This window comes from Anarhichas minor, unplaced genomic scaffold, assembly GCF_050575085.1.
Source record: "Anarhichas minor isolate MPS153535 unplaced genomic scaffold, ASM5057508v1 ptg000136l, whole genome shotgun sequence".
NCBI classification, from domain to species: Eukaryota; Metazoa; Chordata; class Actinopteri; order Perciformes; family Anarhichadidae; genus Anarhichas; species Anarhichas minor.
Genome location: NW_027466582.1, coordinates 10,448,488 through 10,467,993, shown reverse-complemented (window position 1 = coordinate 10,467,993; position 19,506 = coordinate 10,448,488). Strand labels below are relative to the sequence as shown.

At 40.3% G+C, this 19,506-nt stretch overlaps 2 protein-coding genes across 3 annotated transcripts; both read right to left on the bottom strand.

Annotated features, from left to right (window-relative positions):
• Positions 1–927: 927 nt before the first annotated feature.
• On the bottom strand, positions 928–5,292 carry hlx1 (H2.0-like homeo box 1 (Drosophila)). Of its 2 annotated transcripts, XM_076084326.1 has the most exons (4): positions 4,743–5,292; positions 4,043–4,225; positions 3,709–3,893; positions 928–2,165 (listed from the first exon to the last, which is right to left on the bottom strand). In XM_076084326.1, the coding sequence occupies exons 1-4, from the start codon at positions 5,182–5,184 to the stop codon at positions 1,836–1,838; spliced, it is 1,140 nt and encodes a 379-aa protein (XP_075940441.1). In that variant the 5' UTR covers positions 5,185–5,292; the 3' UTR covers positions 928–1,835. The 2 variants fall into 2 exon arrangements, with proteins under 2 accessions (XP_075940441.1, XP_075940440.1); XM_076084325.1 differs by lacking the exon at positions 4,043–4,225 and having other exon boundaries at positions 929–2,165.
• Positions 5,293–14,137: 8,845 nt separating this feature from the next.
• Positions 14,138–19,148, bottom strand: slc35f6 (solute carrier family 35 member F6). Its single transcript, XM_076084411.1, has 6 exons — positions 18,923–19,148; positions 17,015–17,087; positions 16,411–16,582; positions 16,056–16,271; positions 15,758–15,868; positions 14,138–14,905 (listed from the first exon to the last, which is right to left on the bottom strand). The coding sequence occupies exons 1-6, from the start codon at positions 18,997–18,999 to the stop codon at positions 14,415–14,417; spliced, it is 1,140 nt and encodes a 379-aa protein (XP_075940526.1). The 5' UTR covers positions 19,000–19,148; the 3' UTR covers positions 14,138–14,414.
• Between the last annotated feature and the right edge of the window lie 358 nt (positions 19,149–19,506).

The window sequence follows — 19,506 nt, the reverse complement described above, 5'->3', positions numbered from 1 at the left end:
CTGCGCACTTCTTCACCGTGGTGTTTAGGATTCATAGTTTGGGTTGTTTATTGCATATGTCAACCCAATTAAACTTGAGTTAAAGCGGCACCCAACTCCATCAGAGTTATTTTTCTGTCAAAAAAACTGATAGCTGAGGCAGATTCCATCAGATTAACCCGAAAACGATGTATGATATTCTGTAGAAGTCATTGGAGCTCTTATAAAACAAACCTCTTCTCTTACATAAACTGTATGTTGTCACTGAACTGCAGCTGGATTTGGAAAACACTTATTCAGGAGGATTTTAAAATAAATGATCATGTTTTTGCACCAGAAATGCTTTTAAATTGGGCAAAATATCTGATAATTATGACTATAAGAATATTGATCTGTATTAAGACACTGCACGTTGGTTAGCATAAAACTGCAGACCCCGGGGTCTTATGAAATAGAATTACTCTGACAGCTTTAATAGACATGTAAATGGAGGGAGTGTGTCATGACATCATGCCATTAAAACATCCAGGTTTGATTGAGCTGCGCATGTGCGAGGTTTGGATGTGTGTCGCAACAACAACGTAGATTTCTTCTATCTTATGATGAATCTTGACCGGTCACCATTGACCTTCATGATAAGAGTGATTGGGAAATGACATTTCAACACTACACTGTCCTGTCACGTTAGTCTTTAGTTGTTAGTCATAATAAAAAGGAGGAGGTCGGAGGTGGACTCTAGTCTGCAGAGGGGGGTTATGAGCGGCACTATAAATGGAGGAGATGTTGATTGTATCTGCGTCTGGATACATAAACTATACTCGCCGCTGCGATCTGGAGCCAGCAAATGTATACAAACTATAAATTATTCTCTTCTTCTTCTCTCGTTTTCTGTGCTGTCGGAGCCGCAACGTGCTCAGAAGGAATTTAGTTCATTGAGTTAATGTGCTTATACGAGCAGAAGATGTATACATGTATCATGGAAGTGTGATTTGGTCCACTCAACCTTTTAGATGTGTGTCCGTTGAAATAGTCAGTGTTTCCACGTTTTTATCGTAATCAATTAATTAATTTTAATCTGTTGGTGGGGTAATTATTCTGTTGTTTTTATTGTTTGTTTTTAATGCTATATATATTAGACTCAATGACTCGTGTTTTTTTTCTGGATTTATCTCCGTGAATTTTTATTTATTTTGTTGCATATTTACACGCATACAAGTGAGTTACTTGTAAATTCCTTCAATTAAATTATAATTATAAAAATAATTCGTAATCCAATTTTCAAAGTAAGAAACATTTTATTTACAATATTTTCAGTGCAAATTATTATTAACAAAATAGCACAACTATATATCCAGACAAAACAAGTAATACATGAACACTGCTGTGATGTTCTGACATTTCATTTATCACGTGAAACGAGTGGTTCATTACCTAACATGTAATTCACAACCGCATTATTTCCTTCAGATGAAACATTATGCACACGAAGCTCTTGAGAGGAAAACGACAGTAAGGAGACACTGGAGGTGGCCGGAAGTCCGATTTTTTAATTTTTAAATAGATGTTTTTTTGTCGTTAGAGCCTTAAACTGAACCTTCTTAAAATAAACACATTCATTTGGACTATGTTCAATTGTGTCTGGGCTCAAATAAAGTGGCATATTGAACAACTAATTGGGCCTACTGTCTTGTTGCTCCACTTCTTCCCAGGAATTAGACAGGTACAGGCCTGGCTTTACGTTGCAAATGTCTCATGGTGTTATTGAATTGACACTCCGGGTGTGTTTTAACATCACTGTCGTTCTTCTATCAAAAAAGAAATATTAATAAAAACGTATTGTTCATAAGCTAAAGCCTTCATATCAGTATCTGAGAGGCCTCTGTGGCTGTGGCCGCCGCCTCCGCGCCGCTCACCGGCCCGCTGTTCCCGCTCATGATCACGCTGGTTTGGTTTGCTTGCTCAGAAATGTCCACATGTCCGTCAGAGTGTTCCTCCGGAGCCTCGTCGGACTCGCACTCGCTCCGCCCCTCGGTCTCACACTCGGACTCCTCCGCCGGCTCTTTGTGCTCCCTGCTGCCGGACTCAGACGCGCTCTTGTCCGGCTGCTCCTTCTCCTTGTCCTTCTGAGCCTGCGCCTCTTTGGAGTGTCTCCACTTCATGCGTCTGTTCTGGAACCACACCTTCACCTGAAAGCACACAGACACTGTTGGGTCAGACTGTTTCTGTGTGTAATTCGGTGACATACAACGGCAGCCTGTTTGCACACTCCATTTATTTACTTTCCGAACATTTTCCTTGAATTTCCAGGTAAAACTTGAGCAGAGTCTGAATAAGAAAGGCCTCATAAGGAATATCATTTAGGAAGTGTAAGTGAAATTATTTAAAATATTGTATATAGTGTTTGCAAAACTATTTTTCCTACTCCTTCCTCTCCTTTCTGGAAGAATAGGCCACACTCATTGGCTATATTGTGCACACTTAACACATATGTCTATTTGAAGAAGTGTAAATATAGTGCAAACTATATTATTAAACACTTATATTTTGCTACATCGTGTATAATAATATACAATTTAAAATGTAATATTAGAGAGAAAGAGTAATACAATTAGATAATCTGTGTCACCTTTCATTGATTTTGACATGTTGGTGAGTTTAAGTGTGATGAAATGTAAACAACTGTGTTGCTCAAGATCAAATTTCACTGGAACATTGCTCAACCAATCAGGTTGCCAACTTCAATTCGAGGACTGGAGCTCCTCTGTCTTTAGTCAATCATTCTTAATTCATTTTAAATATAAAGTTATTTTGTGCTGAGTTGAATCTGAGGAATGCAGGTCGCCAACATTGAAATGAAAATTACAATCTTCTTTGGATCCTTCAGACTTATGTGTGATAGAATGTGACTGCAGCCATGCCTCAAATATGGAAGCACGCTTTTTAATTGTATATCATTTCATTGGTTTGTCAGGGCGGCCAGAGCCACCACTTAGGACACTCAGGTCCTTGTTCACTGCAGTGTTTCATGGAAATTTGTAGTTTCAGCAACCTGTGGCTAGTGGGTATGTTATAGGCTGTGTCAAGTATTTTTAAAACCTGTAAGAGTGAAGACGGCGGCATTTAGCCCTGGCATGCCATGTAGGGAATTAAGAGTATACAGAAAATGTAATTTATAAACAACAGAATTATTAAATATGACAAAGTTATAACAATAAGAAGCAATGTAATTGTAAACTGTAATTATTTGGTCTGGTGAAATTTTTCTAAGGGGGAGTAAGGAGGCTTACTCCCTCTTATTACCTCTCAGTAATTATAGAATCCTGACTACAGGAAAATACGTATAATCAAGAAATTGTATAGTAAATCATATAGTAAATATACAGATACGACATAACCATGGCATCCAACAATGAAATGACATCAAAACCAAACATATCCAAAACATTAAAATATAACCATCTAAATAAGTTGACAGGTAAAATAACATAACAATAATCTCGTATTTGATAATCTATTTTCCAAAAAAAATGAAATGAAACCTATCTTGCTTATTTATCTTGAAGGCCTGTCTTCACCAATAACCTCTTTGGCTGTTTCTTAAAACCTTTGTTGTCTGTATGGCTTGTGCTAAAGATGATACACCTTGTAGGAATCATTCTTGCAAGAGGTAATCCAATGATAAGACCTGTGCAGGTAAACCTCGTGTTTAGTCACAACACTGCTTCTTACCTGAGCGTCTGTCAGCCCGAGCATCGCAGCCAGCTGCTTTCTGTCCGGCTTGGTGACATACTTCTGTATCTCAAATCTCTTCTCCAGTCCTTTCCTCTGCAGGTTTGAAAACACTGCCCTCGACCACGACCTTTTCCTCTTGTAGGTCTGAGGCATCGTGTCTTTCGTGAGGACAGCATACGGACCTAAAAGACACGAGGAGGACATGAGGTTGAAGGTATAGAAAAAGAGAACAGAAACCAAAGGAACATTCACTGCAGGTGTCTCACACCTCCAAACAGAGAGCTGGACTGGCCAGTTTCCTGTCTGTTACAGTCCTACATGTGGTGACTACCTGGGAAGGTGTCCTGAAACTGATGCTGGCCTGAATGCCTGCTGCTGCTGCTGCCTAGTGAACTCATCATGGAGGACGCGTCGCTCATCCCGGGGTCTATGCAGGAGAAGTACTGGCTGGCCGGAGGCTGAATGGGGACGTGGATCCCTGACTGACGGTTCGAGCTAACGATGGATGTGAGATCTGTTACAGAGCGAGAGATGATGGGCTTCAGTCAGGAAACAAAGAGTCACACTGGCAACCTGGGGGGCAAGATGGTCTAGTATTTAGAGAGACCATCAGACAAAGTCAAAGCCTGGGTTCAAGTGTGACAGCTAAAGTGTCTTTGAGCAAACTTCCATCTGTTTGTAGCTGATTATGACCTCTGACCTCTCTGGTTAGGGGGCAAGAGAGCAGAGGATTTCCCCACAGGGCTTCTTAAAGTGCATGTTATGAGGCTATTTGGGCTCTTGCTGCTCTGTGAACAAGTATTTTATTAACTGGTTCTGACTTTACAATACTTGCTTCCAGTTTGTTGTTTCTTAAGTTTGTACATGATTTTGTCTTGTGGTTCTTAAAGTATCAGTAAACAATAACTTCCAGGCCATAAAACACATCCCTCTGTATTTGTTTTGTTTATCTGACATGACATAAAAGCTTGTCTATAAACACCACATATCTGTTTGGAAATTCAGTGTGTAATAAAAATCTCTTCTCTCACCTCTTAAAGACGACTTTTCTTTGCCTCTCTGATCAAAGTCTGTCGACAATATCCGATCAATTCCGAATTTGAGGTCCTTGCTTGAAGGCGCGGGGGCTTGTTGGGAGTTAAACGCAGTTCTGGAGACTGATGTTAGCTGTAGTCCGTGTCTGTTGTAAGGAGACGCGGGACTCACCCTCGCGCCGTACGGCTCGGGCGCGACGGGAGAAGGGCGCAGCGGCGAGCTGCCGGAGTGGCCGTGCTGCGCGCGGTGGTGGTGATGTCCCATATGCACCATGAGCGCCGAAGATCCGGGGATGTTCTCCGCATCTCCCGCCTGCAAAATGTCTGCGATGCAAAACGAGGGTTTCTTCATCGTATCCACAGCGAAGCCCCCCGCGCAGTACGCAGACCAGAGGCTAAAATTTGACGCGTAAAACGGGTTGAGCCCGGCCGTGTACATCCCGCAGCCTCTAATGTGTCTTATTGTTTCTCAGAAGAGGGTATAAACGGTCAGGCATGTAAAAAAAAAAGCAGGTATGGAGTTTAAGGCGGATAGATGACCGTCCACTTTGTGTCAGTGCCGAAATCGCTCTCCCAACTCTGAAATCCAAACCCTGCAGCTCCACTCTGAAGTTCCTCCGCTGACACTGATTGGTCGCTTTCTGAGCCAATGGATGTTTTGCAGTCGCTCACATCACGCCCTTCCAAATGATGATGATGTGTAACCAACACACGCACACACACACACACACACACACACACACACACACACACACACACTCTCTCTCTCTCTCTCTCGCTCTCACACACACACACACACACACACACACACACACACACACACACACACACACACACACACACACACACACACACATGACCGGGGACAGCAATTTTGATCCAGAGATGATGGATTGATCACTTATAAAGAACCCCCACCCATCACCGCACCCAAAAACATTATACCCATTACCTCTCGTGTTAATTTCTTTCTTTCTTTATGTAAATAAATAACATCTGACTCCAGAGGCAAGATTACATGCAATGGATTAGAAATATTTTTAAAGAAACTGTCAGTTTTAAACACAGAATATACACATGCCTTGTAAAAAAAAAGATGAATAAATCAAATCGAAAAACATGCCACACAATTATATAAAATAGGAATAATAATAATTAACTGAACAAAATCGAAGTGTAGTCATATGACCCCGAGCCCAGGAGAGGCTCTATTAGCGCCACTCATCCTGTTTTTGATGGGCTGTGATTCGTGTTAAATGAGCGGATCTTCCTGCTAGATTTGCCCCCAAAATAGAACCTGTTTTAGTATTTTAGGATACAGCAGAAATCCTTATTTCTTCCGGAGCAGAGGGGGGGTACTTTTATAATGACTGTTAGAACTTCCCCTTTTCAATATTTGTGCAACTTTATCTCGACCTGCAAGTTGCACGGTGACGCAAATCCGTCCCCATGCTCATAATAAACAGAGGAAACCGATTCCCCTCTAAAACCAAAACACAATTAACTTCAGAGGCGATACTTCATCCGCAAGGCCCCTCAAGATTCACGCGCTGGGTTCTGGCCAATAACATGTTATAACTAAAATTGTATCAATGCTAATGCTTTTCTTTTCCCTGCAGCCTGAACGTGAATTGATTTTTTTTATATAAGCTTACTTTGCTTAAAACAACACAGTTTTGATATGAGCGATAATAACATTTGTAATCACAATAGGTTTATATACTTTCTTTATTTTTCTAACTGTTAATTAAAATGAACTCTCTCGCGCCCCCCCCCCACCCCGTGATACTGTTTCTCCCCCCTCCTCCCCCAAACTCTCCGATCGCCTGTTTCTCTCGCATGTGTTGGAACAATGGCTTCTGAAGCCCGCATTCATTTAAGTCTTGATTCATGCGGGCGGAAGCGCCGATGACCCTGACTGCCTGCTATCATGCTGTTTTCGAGTGACACTTTTCCGGGTTAAAATTAGAAATAGAGATTTAACGTTTGCCCTCCATCATGCAGTCAAAACAATCCAGGGAAGAGGATGTAGCAGACGCAGCACGCCTCGAGTTATTTCAGGTGCTGATGAGCTCTTCAGTGGGAAGCGTTCAAAAACACAGGCCTCAGATCAGCCTTGACACTCGGGCTCTGTGGCAGCTGACCGGGGCTAGAGCAAAAACTATTTCAGCTACAGAACGATATAAATCCATAATTCAGGTGAGCATTTGTTGTTTGCAATGATGAACGAAAGACAAATATGTTTCTTTTTTTGCTGTTTTTGAAAATTTTATTTATTGTATTTGTCTTTAATAAATTTGTGCATATTGTTTTTCACTGTAAAAGCATACCACACAACACACGGGACACGTGAACAAAATATGTATTACATTCAATTTTACAAACAGCAGAGGGGCACTGTTAAAAGCACGCTTGCACATTTTAATGCTTAAAAACCTCTTTGGAGGAAAGAAACTATACTAAAAAAACTACACACAGACACTCACACACGCAGATTATGTATAACATATGGATTTAGTGTCATGTTATAGCACAGACTTTCCCCTGACAAAATAAAGCAAATATTGTATTGTTTCCTGCTGTAAATGCTGCATTCTCTCATATTTCTAATTTTATACTCAACATTAAAACTAAAGGAATTACATAATAATATTTAAAAAGAAAGAGAGCTGATGATTTTCCTTTTTTGGGGCGGTAGCACAAAACTGGAGAAGATGCAGAAGGTACTTGTATCAATAAAAACATCAGCATTTATTCCTACAGAGATACTTTGCACCAGCAGCTGTGTAATAATCCTACAATCTAATTAAATCGTTTCATGGAGTTATATTTTTTTGTTCTTATATTATGCATGTGTGCTTTAATGCACCCAGCACTTGGTTTTATGTATCTTAAAGAGGAGACAGGACATAAACATTAACCTACAGCACAAAGTGCAGTTTTGTAATGCACCTAACAATTTACTGTCGAAGTTCAGGTAAGAAAATTGAATATAAAAAAAAGCCCACATTTGACCAGTAAATCACCTGTAAAACCTGAAATATGACTTTTTCAGCCAGAGCCTTGCTGGATACTATTATTCACCTTTATTTCCCTTTTCCAAGCCAGTCCCAGTGGAGCTGTATAAATGCTGGCAGGTGGGATCACTGCCAGTGCCAGCGGCACCTCTCTCTGTTTAAGAGACTGCAGCACTCCAGACTTGAATCCGTCTTCAACAATAGAAAACTCAGTCGTAAAATCCTAAAAATAAAATGCGATTGTTTTTTTTCCTGAAGTGGTTGGAATATTGTCCCAAGGCTGTTAAATTGTTGGTCACCTCATATTCTCATGTGTTTTTCCAGCCTTCGTAAAGAGTCACACATAAGCCAGTGGAAAGTAACTCAAGTTTCCTACAATTCCAAGATACTTGCACATTACTCTAAGTATTTCCATTTGACACCACTTTATACTTTTCCACTACATGTTAGAAGGAAACATTAATACTAAGATTTTACATTAAAAAAAAACTTGATAAGTATGTGAATTGTTAAAGAAACCATTTTCACACTGAAGTTATAGTATGGATTTATTAACAGTTTAACACACAAATATTTGACAGAAAATCAAGGATTAGAGAAATGTGCAGTTTTTTTTGTTATTTCCTATCATATGTAATCATCTCAGGACCCCCCAGATTGATGATGTGACCTTACATCTACAGTATGACAAAGAACAAACAGATATATACAACCTGCAGTGAGTAAAATATTCAGAGCTCCACCTCAACAAGATGCATTAACAATCATATAATGTCACACACGACAATATATCTGTGGAAGAGGATTTTCTGGCAGAATGAGTACTTTTTCTTTGCTAATAAGTCTGTACTTTTGAATGCAAGAGTTTTACTTGTAATGGAGTATTTTTATATTGCTGTACTGTACTTTTACTTACATAAACCACTGCTCTAATCTGTTAGAATCTAGCGTTTATTAGGGATCAACACATATTTGTTGTGAAAGATATGTGAGATAAATTTACATTCAGCTTTACCTCGCTGTTAAAACATAACAATTAATACAAATTCAGCTAAATGACTGATTAATGAGCTCAGAGGAGGCAGCAGCAGCTCTGTGTACAGATTCACTCTGCTGTGCAGCTTCAACAAACAACATGAAAATGAAAAGTCAAAGCTTTTATGAGTCACATGCCCCACTGTGTAGAAAACAAAGCCGTGCTGCAGTGCACCGCCAACTACCTGAAGTTTAAAGCATCTGACGGAGCCCATTGTTGTCGGCTGATTGCTCGCTGTGTGTTTTTCCAGGAAGCCTTAAAGGAAGACTGAATGAGCACCTCGGACCGAAGCCCTGCTGGACAGAATTAAATGAGTTCCATTATTACACTGAGAATTATTGCTCCCCCTCTGTAAGACTGCAGCTCCAAGCCAAGATTACTATTTCTGGCAATGTTTGCCTCAGGAAGGAACTTTCGCAGATTTAATGGGACCTGGGCCATTGTACACAGCCTTCCGTATGGCACCCTGCCATCATCTCCACAGAGAAGGGAAAAAAGAAGTGAGGGATGTGTATAAAGTCAAAACAAGACTGTCGCGTTTATGTGATCCCGAATACAGACAATATATTTCAAACACTGAACTCTCTCTGAGGTGCAGAGGGACTCAAATGATTTTTTATTTGCATTTAGGAGTTTGAATGTGAGTCTGAAAGGGACTACGTGGTGCTGGTTTGTCTATTTTGTAGAACAATTACTGTCTTTATGTTCTGTAAAACGTGTTAAAATTAGAAACACACTTTGTTCTTTTATCTCATCTTTGCTCACCATTATTCTAGACAATGGTGGATGGAACAAGTATTCAGATCTTCTACTTAAGTAAAAGTAGCAATAACACAAAGTAAAAATACTCTGTTACAAATAAAAGTCCTGCATTCAAAACTGTACTTATTGTATATTTTAGTATTTAATCAATATTACTGTCACATTGATATGTAAGTAGCATTTTGCTTGAAGTGGAAGAGATTTTAAAGACATTATTGGTTTATATTATTAGTTTAAGCTGAAACAATGCATCACAAATTATATTAGCAAAACAGATAAGTAGCTATTGGAATACAAAATAAAATGAGAAATTAGAGAGGTGACCTTTAAAAAGCTTTATATATATATGTGTATATATATATCTGTGCAGAAAAAGTTCAATCTTAATACACAAATACTCGAAAAAGAAACTAAGCTGTAACATTATTTGAAATGGATATTGGGTAAAGTACACCGACTTAGAGATCTCTTGTCTCAAGCTTATGCATGTTAAATGCATGTTATTTTTCTCCATTTAATCAGGTTGTGACTGTAGTTAACCATGACACATACAACATTAATGAGCATGTGAAGGCAGTAAATGTACAAGCAGCTCCCCCCAGTGACAAAATGTTCTCTCTTTTTGTTCAGGGCTTATTTCTAAAGGAGTAAAAAAATATATTGAAAAAAGAAAACATTTCCCTCTGAAATGTATAGTGGAGTAAAGCTTAAGGTGCCATAAAATGGGAAACCGCTCACTATTGTAACTTATTAACCACTGCTTTTGTTTCTGTTCATGTTGAGCGACTGCAGCAGCTGCAGACAGAAACATAGAGCATAGAGCTAACATTGACCTTCTAATTGAACACATCTGATCACAGAGAGACGAAGAAAACCCAAAATGTATGTCCCTTGAGTTTGTCAACTGTCTGCCTTTAAGAATAAATTCTACAACTTTCAAGTTTTAATATGTGTAAATTTGTATTGGCATTATCTGGGGTTGACTGGTGTTGATCAGAGTCTCCAGGCTGTAAATAAGTTACACTCAATGTGGATTTACAGAAACAATTACTGCATTTCTTATTTAGTTGAGGACAATTTTGAGGTATGGTGTAGTTTACTTTAGTATTTTCATTGTCTGCTACTACAATTTAGAGGAGAGTATTTTACTCCACTACATTTATAATTTAGAACTACACTACAAAGAAATGATGAGGGATTATTATATAAAATAAGACTTTATTATACATTATTCGGAAATGGGCAATTCTGCATAATATGTACTTTTAGTTTTAGTAGGTTACACTTTGATGCCGACATTTGTGCACTTTTGCACCGCTATAACTCATTGATAATTCAACTTCAATATATGGTGCACTATCGCAGGTGGGCATATTAACACGATGATGGTGATTTGCTGCCCTGTGTTTCCTTTTGTGGTAGCGTACCTTTGGCTCTTCGCTCAGCACAGTCGGAGTAAAACATTAAGTGGTCATTAGCCGGACACTGGAGTGGTAGACTAATCACACTCACCCCGGCCTGCCCTGCGCGGTAAACAACCCAAAGGAGCTGGTTTAATGGAAGCTTTTAAATATGACGGTGACTCAGTGCCTTTGAGCAAAAACCACGCGTTTACATAAGAGCAGATTAAAATCGCCTCTCGTGCGGCAGGTTCAGGGCCATCTTCAGCCTCCAGTGTGCAAACGTACACACGGTTAAAGCGCACACTGTAAGCAGCGCTGTGAGCTAAATGCTGCAGGAGGAGAGACTAATGGAAACACAAAAGGTCATAATAACAAACTTTTAGGCCTGCTGCTGCTCCTCCAGCGGGGCGGCGAGCTGCCACGAGGAGCATAAACCGCTGCAAAACAACAACAACAAAAACATCCATTATGTCAGATATGTTTTGAAACAATTTTCAGAACTAAAATAACTTCGTATGACTGTCATGCAGGCTGCTGGTCTGATGCAGAGCACCCTGCAGCTTTAATGGTTCGCATCTCGGCCAAATCAATCCGCAGCGGTGGAACAATACCATCCATCAGCAGCAAACCTGAAGGTGACAGCATGACAGAAATGATGTTCAAGACAGCATCATTATCGTGCATCTATCTATCTATCTATCCATCCATCATTTCACAGGCTTATTATTTTTGCTCTGGGTTCTTAACATGATATAGTCAGTTTGTCTCGGGGGAGGACAGGTCACATCGGGACAAATTCGTCCAGAAAACAGCTACTGGAAAAGTCGTTTCCATGCTGTCCCAGGAGCGTCTTCTGTACTGCTTTGACTTATTTTAATATATTTATATATTTATTGTTTTATGTCAGAGGCTGTAGATCACGACCCATGTGTCTAGCTGTAAATACGTTTCCCTAAAACGAAATTTACTTCACATCTGTGTTGCTATGAACACACATGGCTTTTTTATTTTTCCAGTGGCTGCCTAAAATGTAAAATACAATGAAAATGGTTCCTAAAAGAAAAAATACCTTTACATCCCAGATATTTTCTCAACATATTTCCTTACGTGTCGTTGCAGATATTCAACTCACATGTGCTCACAAAAGCCCCATACAGTATTCATAGCCATCTATCTACATCAATGTATAATGATGCCGCTGTGCTTTTTGACTATGTTACTGTAGACAACATAATGCAACGTCTTTCTTCCCTCAGTTCATTCACAAGGCAGCAGCAGCCCGCAACCACAAACAGCCTGCAGGGAGAGCTGCGTTTCATTTATTATCAACACAATGCTGCCATCTAGCGGTCATGTCCTGCATAGCAGTGACACATGATGTGTGTGTGTGTGTGTGTGAGAGTACGTGTGTTCGCCCGCGCACGTTGATCTTGGGCTGAAAACATAAGAAAAAATAAAAAAAAAATTAAAAAAAAAAATTAAGAAATTAACAAGGAACCACAATGGTTCTCTTCTATACAGCAAACAACCCACTGATTATTGAATTTAAATTATTATTTGACCGTGTGACATATATAAGACGATGTAAGCCATTCATTTTAACCTGGTCTGTAATGAATGTAGACACTGTTTACACCAGCCTATCAAATATAAACAGACTATTTATGATTTTGTTTCAAAGTCAGTTATTTGCAGCTGCTTTGAGTTTTCCTGCAGTGGCATTACCTTCTCAATCAGTGTGTTCATGTGTATTTGGTCAATTAACACATTTTCCTTCACCGTGTTCCGGGAGCTGGACAGGGGTCGTGTGTGTAGATCTCCAGGGACTCCTGTGTTCAACCTTTGACCTCCATTGAAGCACAAGACCGGTCTTTAGGGAGGAAGTTGGGTTGACTCAGGAAGTGAAGGCAGGTGTCAGCTGCTGGTGTGGGACTGGCGACACTGGACTCTTAACCGGCTGCTCAACTTCATAATTTCATCACAATGTCTTTATTTACTGATCATCTGAGCCAGTGGGGCTGCAAAGAAAAGAAACAGTGTTATTCCAAGTTTAAAATTATGTAAATTTAACATATATGCATTTAAAAACATTGTTTTATTGCGTTTATTATATCATCAAATATCATTACCGTCTTTGCTTTCCTTTTACGTCCTCCGATGAAAAACTGGATCCATCTGAACTGTATTAAGAAGCAAACGCGTTTTTTCATTGTCAGTTAATAATTTTTTCTATAGATTAGTCATTTAGTATGAAAAAAAAATTACAAAGCTATTCAATTTACAACACTATAAAGCGAGGAAAAGCAGCACATCTTCCCACTTTAGAAGCTGGAAACAGAGAATATTTGCTATATTTGCTTTGGTTGACAACTGTAACATTAAATTGATCATTAAAAATGGTTGTCGATTAAATTTCGGTCGATCAAATAATCCATTGATCCACAAACACAATATTATATCTAATCATGCAGCAAAAACTTCTTTTCAGGCTTTGTGGGTTGTTTGATAAGTGTATTTTTTTTAATCCCTCTTTTTGTCATTACATTACATGTCATCACATCAGCTGACAGTAGTTCTCTGTAGGCCAACACAGACCTGAGTAAAGATGCTAAAGCATCATTTAACAAGTGCGATTTAATGACAGTTCACCAGTTGAATTACTGTAACACCCGCCTCTGTTGGCATTACTTTGGCACAATCATACATAGTCAGCAACATTAAAAAAAAAAACATTTTTCAAAAACATTATCAGAAACAACGTGACTCATCGATTCAAGGAAATTTGCATAAATCTTCAAAGGATTCATTTCGATCTTGTGCGGAAGGAAGTTTAACAAAACGGTGCTTTAGTGCTAAAAAAAGAAGCGTCAGTTCAAGTGTTTTGTGCGTAAGGATAAACTGATAGAAGAGATAGCCGCAAACTCTGCATAGATCTACGTGTGCGGATATCTCTTCTATCAGTTTGAACCGTTTGATACTTTCATCGCCTTAAACATCAGGCCAGGAGGAGCGGTGGTTATCCTGCATTGTTTTAAAAGAAAGAAAAAAAATACGTGAGAGCGTCACAAGCAAATGTTGATACTGGCTGTTATAAAAGGATGTTGTTTTTTTAATTTCCATTTCCAACTTGAATTAATTCCTTTAAAAAGAAAAAAAAAAAAAAAAAAAAAAAAAAAAAAAAAAAATCGGTATCGTAATACAAACGCTCCTTCAGACTGACCTCTATTTCTCTGAACAGTTGAACAATTTGAGAACTTTTTTGTTTTCTTCCCAGAGTTAGAGAAGAAGAAGATGGATACGACTCGTGTGCCAAACTATTCCTTTAAAAGTGCTTGCACAATCCCACATATTATAACATTGTGTGCCACCATATTTAAAAAGAGGCTACCACTACATGAAAGGTGCAGTGTCTTTGACAGACGGCCCGGTAGACCGGCACGTCTCAGGCTCTTTAGTCCTCGTCCCCGTTCTGCACCTTGCCGTCACCCAGCAGCCTCTCTCTTTCTCCTGGTCTGTCCTCCACCTCCTCGGTGTTCACCATCGCGGCGCAGCACGGTATCCTGGCCAGCAGGGGGCGGTGCAGTCCATTGTAGAGCGCTGTGCCCACCAGCAGCACCATGAAGCCCAGCACCTGCAGGCCCTGGAAGTGCTCCCAACCCAGCGCCAGGCTCACCGCCCAGATGACCAGCGTGCGCAGGCTGTCCAGCACCATGCGGGTGGTGGCGCTGATCTCTTTAGTGACGCTGATCCCGGCAAAGTTGAAGAAGGCGATGCTGACCGTGTTGCCCAGCAGAGCCAACAGGATGAGAGGCTTGTGCCCAATCTGACAGAAGGCGTCCAGCGCGTCCTCCAGGACCTGCCGAGGGTTGCTGCCGAAGTCGCCAACAGGGATGAAATACATCGGGATGAGAAGCAGCGACAGGACGAAGAACCCAAAGAAACCTGGAAAGAAGACAACAGCATTAAATATGACCGATAACAGCAGCTCACAACCTTTTAAACAAGTCAATGTAAAGTCTTGCCCTTCATCTACGCGTGTGACCAGTTGATTTACCTTGCTGAACTTTGGCTGCAGAAATTAGCTTTTTACCGCTTTCTTTTCCTGTTGACAATATTGCAAATACTAAATATATTTGCAACCCCTCGTTTTGGGTCACGACCTGAAAACAACTCAGCGAAGTGTGACGAAAGCTGCAGCTCGCTGAGCTACGAGCAGCTGTTTTAATTCTACCGCGAAGTGCGACCAACCAAACGTTGATCGTTCAACTTTAAGTGAGGAGGTGTAGCCAGAGAGGACCTGCAGACAATCAGTAACCAGAGTCCTGAGGCTCCTGTGACATGTTGACTTTTGTTAGAAAGAATTTGTTCCCACCTGAAAAACATGAACCCGCCTCATGGTCGCAATTATTGAAGCAAGCCACACTTCGCTGCCACCTGATGTGTTGTTCAGTGTGTAAAGCTACAGTCTGTAAAACTAAAATGACGCCCTGAAAGATGCTGAAAAGCTCCGTAGAGCTGTGGGTTCATCACTATAAGAGATCCTTTTCATATTAAACAAAGTCATTTGAATGTAAAATATTGATTAATGCAGCTTTATCAATTTGACATTTAGGTTTAAATATATTTAGCCAAACTCTGGAGAAAGTTCTGTGCCGGTCAAAAGAATATTTAAGTCTCTACAATACTATTATAGATATTCCCCTTAAATAAAAGGTTGGAAAACTAAGTCAAAATGTTACTGTTGGTGTTCCTAAAACAATGTCGCATGTAACTGCAGATGAAAAACTGCTGCACCTTCAATACCAACAGCCCGAAGAGGATGGACGTCATGTTTGTAGACAAACTTTTCCTCCAGGACCATCTGCACTGCAACGATGACCTGAGCCATGATGATCAGAAGGTCTCCTGCAGGACAGAAGAGAGTAGTGGAGTTTCATTTACTGCCTTTAGGAACTGAGGTTGAGGTTAACTGGAGTTTTGATCTCTTCATGATGCTTGTTTGAGTATCCTCGAACAACATTTCACCAAATAAGGGCTGCACTTTACTTTTCTCGCTGTTATCCTGTAACACCGTGGATTAAATCCACCTCACCTGTGATGACGTCGCTGAGTTTCTGCGAGTCATCTTTGTGCCCGCTGAGGAAGTCCGAGAGGCCCACGATCACCAGGCCCAGGATGGTGGTGAGGATGCCGAGCCACTGACTGGGCACCAGGCGTCGCTGCAGGAACGCCACAGAAAGCAGACCGGTGAAGATGATGACGGCTCCACGCAGCATCTGGAAGCTGGAGGCGCTGGTCATGTTGAGAGCTGCAAAAAAACATATATAACGAATAACACAAGTTGATTTCCTTTCTAGAAACACAGTCTTTTCACGGACACATTAATCAGTAAAGAAAAGTTTTCTGAGCAGTAAGCAGAAACAAAAAGGCAACAAAAAGTCACTTACCCACATACATGATGCAGGTGGCCGTCATGTCACACATGGCGGGAGGGAAGAAGAGGAAAGGGTTGAAGCTCTGGCCGGGGTTCATCTTGGGCTCGGGGCGTCGTCTGTCGTGGCAAAGCAAGATGTAGAAGACCACAATGCAGCTGAGCTCGCCCAGAAACATCCCCACTGCCTGCACAGGGAGACACGGAGAGAAGAAACTAATGATGATTTACTCTGTGGGAACAGCAGTTTGAGACTATTTTACTTTTTGCAGAAAACTGAACAAATTGTTTTATTTCAGATGCATCATCTCATTTTCAAGAAGGTCTTAAATATGTTGCACTTATTTTAAGTGCAAACACATACATGTGCACATCTATGGCTGTGGTTAATGAGGCTGGGTATCGTCTGGAAATTCTCAATGGAACACTTTTATTTTGTGAAACCTTACTTTGAAAGAATATAATGAATAATGTATAAACAAGTTTTTCTATTCAATAGAAATATCCAAAGTTAAATGTATTTTAAAGGTATTTTATGCCAGTTTATTGTACTTCAATGTGATGTGGAGTGAAGATAAGTTGCTTTGTAATACCGTATAGTACACAGTGCATTACTCTACCTGTACAAACGGGTGCGCAAACTGGTGTACAGGGTCATCACGGCAGCCCTTGGCATAGAACATGTCAGCCCATCTGTCAGACAAGAAACCGTTATTACAACTTCATTATTGATATTTTACACAACCAAATATAATAGAAAACAGTTACATATGCAAGGGGTTGGCCACACACGGCTACGGCTGCAAAGATAAGTAATGGAATTTACAACAGGCAATTTCCACTATTTCTGCCATTTTATGAACAAACAAGTAACCAATTACCTATGTGGGTGTAGATGAGGTTTTTTTTGTTTCTCATTTTGTGTTCTTTCATATTACGCCTGCATTCAACTGACAACCAACTCATAAATACCAGTGTGAAGAAGATTTCTGCAGCGAGAGCACATTTCGTTTTACTGTGCCCTCACATAGAATATTACACAGTCAGACCAGATGATTGGATGAAGTTGGTTGTAAAGTTAACGAGTGCTTACATCCACATAACCCACTGACTTCTGTCATCAGACCGTCAGAGGAAGCGTGACCAGCATGTGAGCGTCCCGTCTTCTTTAAAACGCAAGACAAGGGAATATGGTGACGACGCTGCACTTTCTTCAAACGCAACAACGTCTGAGAAGGAAACCTGATGCAAATCTGACTCTTGAATGTGGTGCATGTTTGCATGAAAGGAAAGAGGGAACTTGCACCAAAACTATCAATCGACATGTAGTATCTGATCTCAGCTGTGGGGCTCTAAGCCCAGCGCCGGTGTCAGGTGACTGTAGTGAAACTTCACCCGTTAGTTGCCGATTCTTCTTCTGAGCAACATGACACAGCTTGCTTCGTCTGAGACATTAGCCCTCAGACGGTGATTCATTCATCATTGTGGAGTTTTGTTTAGCTGACAAAAACCAACAAAAAGGACAGAGAAGTGTGTCGGGCCGCAGGGAGCTGACATCACAGATTATTGGGGAAGTTAAAAAAGCTGAATGTCTAGTTTCACTAAAATAGAAAACCTCGTCCTATCGGGACTCCAGAGAGGACTTAAATGTATTAGCCATACATCATTTGATCCATCTATCGAAAAAAACAAAAACAAATATTCTCTCCAGCTTCTCAAACAGTTTTCTGTGACTGATAATGAAAGTAGGTGCGAGTTGCAGTCCATTAAATAAACAAGGAGTCATTTCAGGGCTGAAATGATGGGAGAGTCATCTGTCTCAGTCAAAATAAATCTAACAGTCACTAGTGTTGATCATCAAGTCATCTATCATGTTGTGACACACATTAACTGTTTCCTGCTTCTCAGACGTGACGACTTCCTGCTTTCCTCTGTTTTAAATCATCCTTAATTGAATATCTTGAATATTGGTAAGACTAAAAACAAGGTGTAATGTAATTTGCATTTTTTACTATTTTCTGATGTTTTTAGGACCAACTGATAGTGCCAGTCGCACCTGATAAATCCTCTTTCATGCCAGCTATTACATAACGTCAGACAGAACATGAATGAGTCCAAACATGTTTGTCAAACACAGATAGCTAATGAGAACATCATTGTACAACCACAGAGGCGCGTATCATATGACGTTACATCCCATCACGAGCTGCTTCCTCACAGACATCTTATCATGTCAAGAAGTTTAAAGTGTTTGTCCTCGCGCTCACACATTCGCTTTCTGTAACTTCCCACCACACTTAACGCTCGATAAGGCTGTTTATACTAAAGCTAACAAGCTAACGACACGATAGCTGTTTATCTACCAGCTCACGATAGCGCCACCTGCTAATAGTTACAACTAGTGGATAACATGCTAACACTTTGGAAGAAAAACAAACAAGCTAGCTCTATTATTGGCTGAATAATCTTATCTTTAACGACAAACACATGACACCAGCAGTAAAACAAACAGAAATGAATGTACTCACTTTGCGGATAGTGTGTTGAGAGAGCCAGTTGTGAGCATGAGTCCCGCGAGGAACAGCTGGTATTTAGTCCAAGCCATGCTGGACGTGTGGAGAGGACAAACAAACCGGGGACAGAAAGACCGCCGAGTCGCTTCTTTTTGTTTGAAGAGAACCAGATTGTTATTCCCACACGGCTCCGTGGGATCTCCGCCGCCTGTAAAGGTCACGTGACAAGTCAGAGTCAGCTGATCGATGTGTGAACTACACGCTGCATTCAAGTCCTGCCGGAAATGGCGCAATCGACCCAAAGGAAGATTTAAGGAATTCTTAGCGATTAATCTATTTTAATGACCGAAGTATGCATGCAAAAGTGTAGATTAAGCAAATCAATCACTCTGATTAATAATAGTCAAGAGTGAATTTCTTCAAACACCATAGTGGTACACAAACAATTATTTTATTGACAACTTGCTAATTTTATCTTTTTAATGCTTCATTTGATCTATATACCGTTGAGCCCCAGCTTAGTTGTATAAAGATATACAATGTTTGATAAAGTTCATGAAATAAAGCAAAGCTATGTGAAAGAAATGATGGTTTTAAAA

Coding starts and splice junctions, on each gene's coding strand:
- slc35f6 (XM_076084411.1), bottom strand. CDS start 18,999: ATGGCTTGGACTAAATACCAGCTGTTCCTCGCGGGACTCATGCTCACA. Junction 16,272..16,410: donor CACCTGCATCATGTATGTGG/GTAAGTGACTTT, acceptor GTTTTTTTGCAG/CTCTCAACATGACCAGCGCC. Junction 14,906..15,757: donor TCGGGCTGTTGGTATTGAAG/GTGCAGCAGTTT, acceptor TCTTCTTTCCAG/GTTTCTTTGGGTTCTTCGTC.
- hlx1 (XM_076084326.1), bottom strand. CDS start 5,184: ATGTACACGGCCGGGCTCAACCCGTTTTACGCGTCAAATTTTAGCCTC. Junction 4,226..4,742: donor AGAAAAGTCGTCTTTAAGAG/GTGAGAGAAGAG, acceptor GCTCTGTAACAG/ATCTCACATCCATCGTTAGC. Junction 2,166..3,708: donor TCGGGCTGACAGACGCTCAG/GTAAGAAGCAGT, acceptor GTGTGCTTTCAG/GTGAAGGTGTGGTTCCAGAA.